This window comes from Rhamphochromis longiceps, linkage group LG7 (assembly GCF_057381845.1).
Source record: "Rhamphochromis longiceps isolate RC_006_pf linkage group LG7, R_longiceps_female_GT1.1, whole genome shotgun sequence".
Classification (NCBI taxonomy): Eukaryota; Metazoa; Chordata; class Actinopteri; order Cichliformes; family Cichlidae; genus Rhamphochromis; species Rhamphochromis longiceps.
The window spans coordinates 10,443,473-10,457,861 of NC_140563.1; the positions used below are offsets into that span (position 1 = coordinate 10,443,473).

The following is a 14,389-nucleotide window of genomic DNA, read 5'->3' on the forward strand; positions in this document are numbered from 1 at the left end:
GCACAGGTGATAGCAACTGCAAATGTGAGTGAGATAGTCGAAAGAAGAGAGTATCTCAGACGAATTGTTGCAGTCACCTCTATGTTAGGGAGACAGGGACTCCCTTTTCGTGGCCATGATGAAGGTGAAGACAGCCCAAACAGAGGGAATTTTCTTGCGTGCATGGAGCTTTTGAAGGAGTTTGATGCTTTTCTTCAAAAACATAATCCCCCATCAAATGCACAGTATATCTCACCAACATCCCAGAATGACATGATTGGAGGTGTACAAGCACATTTTAGAAGGCTTCATCCTGAGGCTATCTATGTGCATTGTTATGCTCATCAACTCAACCTGGTTTTGTGCAATACTTGCAAGGCTGTCCCAGAGGCTGTGGAGCTTTTCAGCTTGTTGGAGTGTGTGTATTCTTTCTTCAGCACCTCCCTAGTCAATCATCATAAGTTCATGGAGACTCAGGCAAAGCTTGGATTGACAAAAACTGAGCTTGTGCAACTTTCAAACACTCGCTGGGCATGTCAGTTGCGATCAATCAGTGCAGTTCTTGAGACATTGCCTGCCATTTTGGAGTGCCTATCTGCAATTGGATCCCCCATAGCTGTTGGTCTCAGAGCAAAGCTCTACAAGTTCTCAGCAGTCTATGCACTACTGATGTTTCAGTCGATTCTGTCTGTAACCGAAGGACTCCACAAATTCCTGCAGAAAGAGACTTTAGACCTGGCAGAAGCGTTTATCTGCAAACAAGCTGTGTGTGACACAATTAAGGGAAAACACTCAGATGCATTTGCTACAGAGCTGTATGAGAAAACCAAGGCCCTGTGTAACACCCACAGTATCCCTGAACCAGGTGCCAAGACAAGGCACAAACAGAGGAAAATGGAGGATTTTGTCCTGGAGGCAACTGTGGGTTCACGCACTGAATTGAACAACTCAGACACATTGAAAAGAGAGTTACTTTTCCCTTGTGTGGATCGGATGGTTGGCGAGCTTGATCAAAGATTTTGCAGTGTAGATGCAGGGCTGCTAAAAGGTGTCCAGGCATGCAGTCCTGAATCTGAGAACTTCTTGAGTGAACCACACTTGAATGAACTTGCAAAGCACTACAGACTTGACCTGAAAAAAGAGGAGGTTCTGGTGGCCAGAAACTTTCTTACCCGGAAAACAGAGGCTGGATGTCCACCCAAAAATATGTTGTCTGTGTACAACCTCCTTGATTCAGACATGTTTCCCTCTCTGAAGGCAACCATCCAAGTTGCCCTAACAGTGCCTGTCAGCCGCTGCTCGTGCGAACGGTCCTTTAGTGCACTGCGTCGGCTGCACTCCTGGCTGCGTCAATCAATGGGTCAGAAAAGACTTCACAGTCTTGCAGTCATGTCTATTGAAAAAGACACGATTCAGCATCTGAGTCACAACAGAGTGATTGACCGATTTGCCACTCTTAAAAACAGACGTCATTCTTTGATGCTTCCACCCACCAAGTAACTGGTGATTGCAGCCAGAAAAATGTACTTTTTTATTTTCAGTTTTTTTTCTTGTTATTGATGCGGCAAACACATTTCCTCTGTTTTTTTGTTGTACTGTATTATAAAGCAGACTGAAATAAAACAATAGATCTATTGGTGGCCTAGGATGTTTAATCTGTCCAAAAAAGTAGGAAAACAATTTCTCAGTCTTTGTTTTCTGTTTGTGAAATTTTGTGCTCATTCACTACGTTCGTTCATGTCGTGTACATCTCTTGGGGGTTAAGCCCCCCCTGTCCTTAAAACCTAGTGACGCCCCTGGATGGTACCTTCCCAAAGGAAAAAGTACTATAGCTTACTAGGGTATATATATTAGACTTAATAGTCACTATATACAGTAATGGACTTCTATTCATTTTACATCAGATTAAAACTTTGGGTGTCAGATAATTATTTATTAAAAGCTCGACATTTTAAATGAGAATAAGAAAGAAAAGTATGTCTTTGTGCCCCCTTTTCCCTGTTAATGCCCTATCGGCCCCCCTGGCTAAACTTTGCTAGATCCGCCCCTGCACAGTTACCAGCCGTCAGCTAGAAAAAGATCCTCGAGTAGAAAGTAATATTAAATACATTCTAACAACAGCTGATCAAGCTTAAACGTGCTGCTGTTGTTCAGCCGATGGTTTCCTCTTTCTGGTGCAAAGTGGGCCAAAAACAAACTAGAGAAACGGACTCGCGACAGAAAAGCCGATCAGCTGATCGTTAAGCAGTTTCATGATTGAAGTAGCAGCAGGAGAGGCAGTCGCTCCATATATCGCTTGTTAAGCTTAACGCAGGAATGCTTTACAAACATTCAGAGATGGACTTACACACTTGCTTTACTTCTCTCGGGGATAACTTTGTCGGAGATGAAATGCCGGGTTGCTAGCGAAGCTCCACATGCTATCCAGACCACCGACAGGTCCCGCATGCCACAGCCGCTCTATCACGTGATGCATACTGCTCCGACGTGCTAACGTTCTGAGGTGAGTTACGGCGTGTTGCAAGTTTTGTGAGGTGCTTTCGTGATATTTAATGGATCGGATTACATTTTTTATTTTTCTCCGATATCCGATCCAGTAATTTAGGTCAGTATCGGACCGATACCGATACGTAATATCGGATCGGTCCATCTCTAAACAATATACTAAGCCTTGGGGGACATGCGCAATTAAGTTGGCTAAGCATTTGACCTTCATTGTTAGCACCCAAGATCAAAGTTGACCTGGAAATTTTTTTTAAAGAAACTATAAAGAGTAATATATCATATGTAATGGCATAGAGAGAGCTGTACAACACACATTTTATTTTTTTTTACAGGAAGCCCTACAACATCCCAGTGATGTCATTAAAGACTTTCATCATTATATTGTAATAAAAACTGGCTGACTTCAGCATGCTGTAATAAAAAACACCCAAGTTTTTGTGTAGCCCTTCCCCTTCGAGGGGAGCTGCGCTCTCTGGGTGCTCTTGTTAGTAGGTGTGCGTATTTGCATTTACTCTTGTATATTTGTCTGCTGTTGTTGTATATCACTGAATGCATAGGATTTGTATTTTGTTTGTTTTTTTAGGATTGACACAAATGTTGGACAAAGCTTTTCACAAGATGCATAGGAAATCACAAATACTGTAGTGTTAAAGAAATCAAAGCACATGTAGAATTTATTTATTCATCAAAATGTTACCAAGATATACAAAGTATATCTTTTGGAATTAACATTTAGTGCATTGTGGTGGTACCTGTAAGGTTCTGTCAAGAGATGCGTTAAGTTTTCTCTGCACCATCATTGCCTCTCCTCAGCATCTTTGAATAGAACAGCACACCAAATTGGACACACATAATTACACATATACACACACTGGAACATATGGTCTCATATGGTCTGTAGCCTGGTTATGTTTCCGCTGATTAGGAAAGGGAGCTGAAATTAAAGGAAGATGAGAAGAAAGGTGGAGAGAAGAACTAAAGTCCAGAGAGAAAAATTAAACAGAGTGCTTAATTCTTTTTTTTTTATTATATTTTTTTAAGATTTGAAATGGTACCAAGGGAAAGTTTCATGCCAGACTAATTGTCTTCCTCTTTTGTTAGTCCAACTTGCTATTTTAATATGTGAACAACTAAGCGTGTGTATGAGTAAGTGTCTGCTTGTAAGAGTGTGTGCACATCCTTTGTGCACATGCAGAGAAAGCTGTAAATGGAGTTCTTGGGCATGTGTCCGTGTATGTGATTTTTGTGTGGCTAGGAGTATTATCCATAACACTGCAGGGCAATTTGAGTCCCTGAAGGGCACTCTGTGTTGTGAAAGAGCAGAAAAGCTCTGCCTTTGCCAAGCTCTCACCTGGACAGCTCTTCAAAGCACTCCTCTCAGAGCAGCCATCCTGGAGCGACTGGCATGGGCAGAAATAGCAGTGTGATGGAAGGAGATATGTGACCAGTTCCAACCAAGGCAACCACTTAAAAAAAAGTGTGTGTGTGGGGGGGGGGGGGAATAATAGCAAAGCTAGAAATTCATTCAGTGTCACTATCTGCGCTGTACTTAAGATCACCTGAAATGAGAGCATGCTACATGATGTCTTAATCATTTCATTATAGCTCTAGTTGCAGCTTATTAAAAGTTTTCTCATTGACAGCCTGTGCTGCAATGTTGTGACACAGAAAATAGTGGAGAAGGAATGAGAGGAAGAATAAGGGAAGAACCAGGCAGAGGAAGTCTACTTCAGTTGAGAGGTTTGTAATTAGTGAAAGTGATAATTAGCCAAATGGGAGATTAATGGACAAGGATAAAATGATTTCTGCGCTATTTAAAGCATGCATGCACAAGCGTATATCAAAATCGCATGCTACATAATACTCACTAGGAGATAAACTATAAATACGTGTGGAAAAGACAGAACAACATGCCTTACCTCAGAGTAAACCAAAGATGAGAAGAAGTTTTGATATCGCAGAGCTGCCCTGGTTTAGATGACTCTTGATAGCCAGGGATGGATCACCTCATTAAAGAATCATCCTTTTTTTTTTTTTTATCAAATCTCAAAATTAAATATTAAAACATGTGATAATGAACTGGTCTGCCTGCCTTACTGCTGTCAGAAGACAAGACAGATAAGACACACTTCTATGAGTACAGGCATACAAGCACCATTAGTTGATTTAAAGGAGTAAGTCTGCCTCTTATTCATTATAGAGCACCTTTGCCACCTTCGGTTCCTGCCAAGTGCTAGTGAGTTTTATCAGCACTCACTGTGGGCATATCTCACTCTATTCTCTCTCAGCCTGACATCCTTAAGGAAGCAGCCTTTTATAATTTTGGATGCTAGAACCCTGTTATTATCCTAATGTTCATTCTGTGATTTTCAGCACTTACGTGTGTGAGTCTATAATTTTATAATTTGGTGGGGACGTACATCTGTTTAGACAGTCACATAATGGAGACTCGCCTTCCTTTTGGGAACAAATAATAAATCCTCATTATGTAAATCACCAAACAGAGGTGAGGCACAGGTTAGTCTCTAAGAAATAAATGTAAGTTCAGATAATACTCTCTTAAGTGATAATAAATAGAGTAAACACACAAGTGAATGTGTAGCTACGTTCTTATCTTCTACTTTGGGTACTGACAGAAAGAACAAGACTGGAAATACAAGTGGTTCCTCTCCTTTGGTCTCAAAGCACAGATACCTCAGATATGTCACCTACGGTTATGCATGTGCTGAAAGAATTAAATCATTGATGCAAGTTAAAGAGGTAGAGGGAGTTGCTTGGTCATCTTTAAGGATCTCAGAGCTGCTGCTCCTCCAGAACTAAAGGAGCCAGTTGAGGTGGTTTGGGCATTTTACTAGGACACCTATTAGATGAGGTGTTTCTGGCATGTCTTACTGAGAGCAGCCCAGGAGGCCAGATCCATTATACACTGGACACATGATGTGACAGTGGTGGACTGGGAATAACTTGGCATCTCCAGAAATAATGGGAGGAGGTGGCTGGGGAGACATAGACTTGGGCATCTCTGCAAAAGCTACTGCTCCTGCAGCCCAGACCCAGAAACACAGAAGATGATGGATAGATGGATGAGTCCTCTTAATTTTACGGTGTATCTAAGATTCAGATTTCTGCCTCAGATATATCAGTGCAAGTGCTTCTCTGCTGTTTTAACCTCTCCAACATCCAAACCATACAACTGTATGCTCTGAGAGGCACAATTACTTATCAACTCTGTTTGTGTTTATTCATTTTAAAAAGCATATATTTTTCTATCTTCAAACTCTATGTTTAGGACCACCAAAATGAAAATGTTGAATTTCAAGAATTGCTTATTTTTAGTGAGGAAAGCCAGAAAGTAAGACTCTCTGGATGATGCAAGCACCAAACTTCAATTACTAATTGTATGGTATCAGTAGCGTTGAAACTTCCAAAGGAAACCCCTAGTGTAATCCCCTCCGTGATTTTTTGTAACACACTAATGTAATGAATTGCTATAATAAATCCAGTAATCACATTAGATTTACTAATCTGTTATTACTTGCATTAGTCTGCAGAAATCTGCATGTGGGGTTGATATTTAAACAAATCATCAATCATGTTCTTTCACTAATTTTAAGCTCCTTATTGCATAATATTTAGATGCTGTACCACAGGGGTTTCTCAACTTTTGGGATAAGCAAAGCATTTTTCCTAGTCCTTCTTTCAGGGTGGCTGTAGTTCAGGAGATAGGTGGTCTATCAATTGGAAAGTCAGCAGTGCGATTTCTGACTATTCTGCATGTGGAAGTATTGGGCAAGTTACTGAATCCCGAGTTGCCATCGTTGCAGCCACTGAAATTGTGAGTGTGCATATGAAAAAGCACTTGTATGAGTGTTTCTATGTGTGGGTGAATGGCTTGTACTAAAAAGTGCTTTGAGTGTTCATTTAGAGTAGAAAAGCCCTGTACAAGTACCTGTCCATTTACTATTCTTCTTCCTCTGTTCCTGTCAACTCACTTGGAGGGAGAAGAAAAATAGAATAGCAATCTGCATCTTTTGAGGAATAGAGATATTCTTTTTATATTTGTTGCATGAAAGGGAAAAAACTGTAGTGGAAAACTGCAAACTCCACTCACACCTACAACAAGTCCTAGCAAAGTAACTAAATTAAGTAGCAGATCGGGTTATTAATTAGTTTCAGCTACTTTGTTGTCAATTGAATTAATAACAGGTGCACTAGAGAAGCAACAATGAAACAAAGCAGGAATCATTTTTCACTCTATTTTTTCCTGATTGTTTTTTTCCCACTAGTTTTACATTTGGCAAGGGTCAGTGTCACTACTAGTAGCATGAGGCAATACCTGGACATTTCCGAGGTTGCAACTCCTACTGGCACATCAATACCTGCCGTTGCCAGAAGGTTTTTGTGTCTCCTAGCACAGCCTCAAAGCATGGAAGAGATTCCAGGAGACAGGCAGTTCATCTAGGACAGCTGGACAGGGCTATAGAAGTCCTTCACCTATTGATTGCTATGTCAGTCGAACTGAATTGAATTGATTCAAGCTGAATTTTGTTAATGCTTGAACACTAAGTAGAGGATGCATGTAGCCTAAAATTTTATACAGTTACCTGTGACAGTGCATCTTCAGCCATTATGTTGACTAGCCCAAAGGTAATCTAACAGGTAGTGTAACAAATTCTTTTCTGTAAGTAGTAAGCGATTAATAAAATTAATACAATTCTTTTTTGAGTAGCACTACCAAGCCTTATAGAAAATATTGTCCTACCTTAATTTTTTACACTGTTTTATGCTCCAAGTCACCTTTTTTATTAAGAAAACAGAGACATGAAGTTTTGTTCTTATCATGACAGACTTAAAGTATTTATAGAAGCTCTTATGCCACAGTCATGCTACATACAGCTTACAAAAACAGTACAATAATTTTGTATTTAAGTATCTTAGCTACTGTCTGAGGCAAAGCTATGTATTTGTGTCCCACTTCAAATTTGCAGCTGGGATATAGTGTGAGAAAAATTAGAAAGAGTGCCAAGAAACAGAGGGTAAAATGTGTGGGAAAGTGGTAGAAGACAGGTGTAGCGGCATGATTTTTTTTTTAAAGTGGAGCCTTGTGCGGGAAAAATAAAAGGAGAAAGACAAAATACTCACGCATGCAATCACACACATACAAATAAACACACCCCTCTTCAGAACAGACAGAAGGGCACACAAGTCCAGTGGTCCACATAAATTGCATAATATCTTATCTTTTAGTATACACTAAAAATGTCCCACAGACTTGAATACCACGTAAGGGTCAATGCAACCCAAGTCATTTTTTGTACCTAAAACTAACAAGAAGTGTCAGACAGAAATTACTTTATCTTTAAAGCATATATTATATTAGCAGTTTTGGACATAAGTGGCAAGTTTTATCTTCCATACAAAAAGAACAGCATATCAGAAAACACAGACTGTAATTCTAAATAAAAAAATCAGATTGTTTTTTAATCTGAAGGATTTACAACAAACTGTGAATCAGTCCTGCAGTCTTTCAATTTTAAAGACAAGATGGCCAGACTCTCCAAAAGATATACTAAAAAATACTGCAGACTGCAATATCCCGACCACAATATTAATAAAAAACTGCACCAGTTGAGGGCTGTCAGAGTTCAAAGTGTTTGCTCTACAAAATTAGGATTCAAAAATGAAGATCTAAAAAAATTCTGTAACACTGGCTTTAGCTTTAAAACTACGACTGTGCTAACACTTCTTTGATCACCAGTTAAGACAGTTAAAAAAAGGAAAAGTCCGTTTGTTTCCAACTGCATCCAAAATGCTGTTAAAATGTGCATGCACTACATGTTTGTTTATATGGGGGAAAGAAACGATCTAAATTGTAGTTGAATCATGAGTTAATTGAATTATAAGTAATTGAATAAGTAGGTAATTGAACATATCTGCATCCTGTGTCAGAGTCTTTGACTTACATTGATTTGGCCTCTTCTTCTATCATCTATGCACTCTTATTGTCAGAATGTTGCTGCAGATCGCCTCATATCATTAATCAATTATTCACCAGTAGCCTGTTAATGTTTAATGAGTGAGGCTGCTGCGGTCAATTACTAATGAATTGTGGTCATGGTGAGAAAGCTCAGAGGATAGGCCAGATCAGATACTATACAGACTGTGTGTGTGTTTGTATACATATACCTGAAAACACTCATTGCTTGCATTGGTATTTGTATATGTAAATTACATTTTTGTAAGTTACACGATAACAATACTAAAATTAACAGTAACTAAGGGTCATTATTTATTTTGTATTTTGTTTGTTTTGTTTTTGTTTATTCCCCTTTGTGTATGTTTGTTTATTTATAGGTTGTTGTTTTTGTTTTTCTTATATTGATTTCTTTGATTATATATTCTTCACTATATGATTTATTTGGGGTTTTTTTTAGAAAAACAGATGCTTTTTGGCAGTTTGTTCATTTATTTGTTTTTATGAATTGTCATAAGGCTGTGATTGCACCAGGCTGAGAAAGTAATTACAGACACCATTCTCCCCAACATTTTCCAATCCCTCCCGAGGCATTCCCAGGCTATATATCAACTCCTTTTGACACAAAGAAGCAGCAGGTATACCCCAGAGGTTGAGCCGTGTCACACTGTTCTGCAATCTAAATATTTTGGTCAACACTCAGAGCTCCTGACCAGAGGTGAGGTTTGTGACTTCCAGCTAAGCTCCCACTTCATCACAAGAGTCCTTTTGTTGCCTGGAGTGAACAATCCACTCTGCTTCAGCAGGAAACCATGCCTCAGACTTGGAGGTGCTAACTCTCATGAAACTCAACTTCAAACAATCCCAAATGGGAAGTGAAACCTGTGATCTAACAAAACTAAAAGAAGCATATCAACTGCAAAAAGCAGAGGCTGGACTGTACACACTTCTCATCCCAACTTTGCCTTGAGATTCTGTTCATAAATCTATGCGTACACAGCAAAATCTCCAGTGTTAAATTAACACTGGAGAGTGTCTATATGGGTCCACACCTCTGAGTGTTAAATACAACACCGTTGAGTGTTAAATTAACACTTTTGACAGTGTTATATGTTTGGAAAATAACTCAAAATGTTAGAAATATTCCAGTGTTAGAAAATCAGCACTGCTCAGTGTTAGCCATTGTTAATCTTCAAAACTGACTAGGTTACTTTTAAACATATAACACTGTCAAAAGTGTTAATTTAACACTCAACAGTGTTGTATTTAACACTCAGAGGTGTGGACCCATATAGACACTCTCCAGTGTTAATTTAACACTGGAGATTTTGCTGTGTATATGAAATATGAATGAAAATAGGATCTCAACAAGGGGTCCTCATACTCCATTATCCTGTTGAACCCAGTGTACAATTGCTTAGGGGACATGGCCATAAGCCAACTCAAATCATTAAAACAATTTAGATTGGAAATGATTCATATTGCCCATCCAAGTGACAGCCTCCTTTTCAGCACCCTGGAATAAAGTTTTTTGGGAGGAGGCTGAACAGTATGATACTCTGTTAGTAAACCCTCAGTCCACTAACTGTTTCTACACAGAAACTATCCCCAGCCTCCATGTGACAGTGAAAAGGTGTGGCAGTATGTAGGGATGTAGTGATTCCAATCCCATTATCAACATCACTTATCAGTTCTCTTATCTATCCTCATTGGGTTCTCTTTGGCTCTGCTTTGAGAGTCACCACCATCGCTAAGCAACATATCAAAGACATTACATTTTTGCAAATTAACTACATGCTGTGTGGTCAAATGTTTGTGCATGTTGTGTGGGCAAACATACTTTTCTTAAAAGTACTGCAGTATGTTACGCCCTGTAGAAAGAAATGTGTTACACTACTCTTCACAGTACTTTCACATGAAATGCTCATAGTTACCATTTCATAATATAAACCTATTGGCTACAGTCCCACAGACCAACACAAATCCTAATGAGGACTCTTGGTATTTACGTATGAACACCAGAAACAGCACATATGGAAACCAGCACAGAGACTTCAGAGTGAACAGCACAGTGATTCTACTTTATAAACATGAATAGGTGGAAAAAGGGGCTGCAACCTGACTGCTCATCACTGCTTTTGTTACCTGTTGAAGTTCAGGATCTGGCTGCAGGGCTGGGTTCTGGATTCTAGCTTAGCATTAGCATGCAATCTGTGCAGGTGCTTGCAATGAGCGAAAGTTTATAATGCAGTTGTTTCTGCCCTGGATGCAGTTTCTACTTCACTCTTGTCTTTTTGTGCAGTAAAAATAAAAAATAAATCCACACTGTAACCTGCGCCACTAATTTCCTCGCCTGCACAAAAACTGAAATCAGCTGATTGTAGCGCAAGTTCAGCGGATAAGTGGAACTGATAGGCAAGCAAACGAAGTATTACAAGTGATTCAACTAACAGGAACCAGTTCCCTATAAAAGCCAGTTCTCGGTTCAATCCCCAATTATATTGATCACCATGGATGCCAGGATGGGCTCTGGGGTAGGTTGTACTGTAAACCTGGCAACCAGCAAACCAGGGGACCTTGGTATTCTAATAGCATTAGAAAGCAATAAACCATAAAACACAATGAGAATGAGAAAAACAGTGGGAAATAGAAACACAGATTAGAATTCTTGTTTTTGCTCTTCACTCTTTTTTTTCTCTACTAGAAATTTGCATATTTGCATAGCAGCAAATAATGTTTAGATGTAAAACATGGCAGACTGAGGCTGTGCCAGGTGAGTCACTGTTCAGTGACAAAGTATTCAGTACAAAGTTTTTTTGCGTGTATGTGTGTGTGAAGGGGGGTGACTGATGAGCAGACGAACACGAGACAGGTCAGTGCACGTCCTGTGAAGTGTTTTTGGCCCACAGTCTGTTGGCCATGCCTCTGTAACCAGGATAATTAGAGCCCAACCCCCTGTTAGGAGCCATAAACAGCCAAAAACAACATTAACCATTTGATACACAATCCCAAACACACACATTATTATCTATTCATCTAAAACAAATTTAGGGCAAATTTGATATGCGTCTTAATTTCCAAATATGAACATTGTGTTCGTATGCCAGCTACACACTGGCAGACTTTTGTGGAGTAGCGACTGTGACAGCATCTACGCTATTCTGAACAGACCATTCCAGTCTTTTGAATGGGGCCTTAGCAAGAGAAGAGAATGATATCAAGGAAGTATTCAAACCGAACAAAAAACCTGGGTTACAGGGTTTTGGTTGTTTTTTTTGCAATGCATGTTTACAAAAAATGTGAACTGTAGTCATGTGTAAAAGAATGTCTACATTTTTAGGGTTTCATATATGAGAACTTACCAGGTCCTAAAATTGCAACATCAGGTACAGACAACCTCAGCTGAACAATATCATGTCATTGTTTATTAATACAATCTAAGCCAATATGTGTAAAGGTGTAATGTGTGAAAAACTAAGTTGCCTATCAATCTGGGAACTGTTATGAGGCCTCCAAACAAATTGAACTCCATCACTCTACATTAACAGAGATTATTTACTTTTTCTTATTATTATATTGTTCATTTATAATTACTCACAATTATTCATGTTTTTCAAGCAGAAAACATTTTAGACAGCTGCCTATCTTCCCGAGAGTGGACATCGCAGCATGTTAAATGATACAGTCAGTATTTGTACAGTTAGCCTTGTTTGAAGCCTCTTCTCTCTACAAAGAACATGGCAACATGCTTAGGTTTGCAGCGACACATCTGAATAAACAACAGCACTTAACAACACTAACCATAAGACTCAATTTAAAAAATATACTTCTTTTATGTCAGACAGAAATTTCCCTAATCGCCTCAAGCTTTATGTTTCTATGAGTTCTTTTGTCCACTTGGCAACATCACAAGTGACCACACTGACCAAAGCAAATGGACGCTTGTGGTTATAACTAGACCGGTTGTCTGACCAACACTGGGCACACTTCTAAGCACACTCGCTCCTCTGTGTGAAGCTCCATCCATCACGAGGCCAAGAAAGGACAGAAGACCATGGGAAATGAAGCATGGTTAATTCTATTAGCGCATGGACACAAACAATCTGTGGGGAATCAAAGAAGAAGGAAACATAATCCCAGCAGAGCCATTTCCTGCTGCATGAGCTGGAGCAATTCACCATGATAAGGCAAAACGTTAAATTCCTCTACAAATACACATAACAGTATGAGGTAGTTTCATACAGTGACGTTCAGGATGTCCACATTTGCCATCTATATCTCATTCATTTCTCTCTCTCTCTCTCTCTCTCTCTCTCTCTCTCTCTCTCTCTCTCTCTCTCTCTCTCTCTCTTCTCTCTCTCTCTGTGTTGCTCTCTTCCTCTCTCTATTTCTTTCTTTCTTTTTGACTCTGCTGTCTGTGGGGAAAGGCCTGGCACAAAGCTCTCAAGCTGAGTGACCCTTATGGGACAAAGCTGGCTTTCTAGGCTTTTTGCATATATGCATGCCATCCAGACAATGAGGCCTTTATTAGAGTAGCCAGCATCTCCGAGCTGGAACGACAGGGATGAGGAATGGAAGTCCGAGAAAGCTGTGACTGACACTGGGCACAAGTGAGAGTGTGTGCATTTCCCACCTCTTTCCCATGCATGTGTGTTTCACAGAGGTGTGAAGTGGATGCTCTTACCCTTTCTTCTTCAGTTAACTAAGAAATCTCTTCTCAACCAAAGCTTAATCTCACAGTTTTCTGATGCCAGGTAGCATCATGCATTGCATGTATGGAAAAATGGCCAAGCTAGTTAGAAACTTTCATGTCATAAATCTCCATATAAAACAGGCAAAACAACATGCTGTGGCCTTTAGCTGCAATCACAAACAGCTCTGAGCAAGCCCTCAGACAGGCTATCTCTATGCACTTGACTAACTTTACAATACAAAATCAAGATTTAGTCGAATGAGTGCTTGTGTTCGAGTGTGTGTCTGTGTGCATTGTACTACGTATTTCTGTGTGTATTGGTGTTGAGTAGAGAAAGAGGACGCTGTGTTACTCAATCATGCGTGAAGAGTATGTTCTGTTCAATAGGGGCTGCGCACTTGCATATTTGCATTCTAATGACTCCATATGCATAATCGTACTAGTACAGATACTCAGATGCGTACCTGTGTACACATAAACACACACCTATACCTACGCACACACTACTGAATGCCACCTTCTGTTGTTCTCCTGATGGGAAATACACAGGTAAGAGAGACTGACACCTAACTTGTGAAAAATATCATGCATCCTGTTAGTGTGACGCATGATGTAAACTTCTAGTCACATCTCCGGGGTTGGATGCCCTTCTCTTCTAATATGCCTGAGCTAGCTGAAGCATGGGCTGCATGTTTAGTGCTGTTCTTCATGCTGACAAAATTGACTGTAATAATGTGTTTTAAACATAATAGAGCCTCCATAAAATTTAAAAAAGGGGTAAGGATTTTTATATATACACCACTGCTTATGTGTTTTGAGCCGGGCTACAAGGACAGATGAATGCGAACAAATTCTGTGTCACTCTGCACCTTTATACACATAAAACATCTATTTTGGAGCAGCACACACATATACACACACCTCTCTTCTCACTCTCTCACTCTCTATCTTCACTCACTGAAGCTGGAGTTGTTGTTCTGAGTGGTAAACATGTGCTAAGGGGGGGGGGGGGGGGGGGTGGGGGGGGGTGAGTGGCTAAGTTTTCTTTTTATCCAATAAAAATGTCACCTTGCCAGATCGATTGTTGTTGCTAGGAGACTGAAGCATCCTTTGGCAAGGGGCTTCAGCTCTGCTCGTCTGTTGTTTCTCTCTCGCTCTCTCGCTCTCTCTCTCACTTACTCTCTCCTCACTCGTGCACGCGCGCTCACGGGCACACACACACACACAGCCACGGAGCT

At 39.9% G+C, this 14,389-nt stretch overlaps 1 protein-coding gene across 1 annotated transcript; it reads left to right on the forward strand.

Annotated features, from left to right (window-relative positions):
* Nucleotides 1-444: 444 nt before the first annotated feature.
* LOC146664790 (zinc finger MYM-type protein 1-like) lies at nt 445-1,479 on the forward strand. Its single transcript, XM_085411814.1, has one exon. The coding sequence runs from the start codon at nt 445-447 to the stop codon at nt 1,477-1,479; it is 1,035 nt and encodes a 344-aa protein (XP_085267940.1).
* Nucleotides 1,480-14,389: the final 12,910 nt, after the last annotated feature.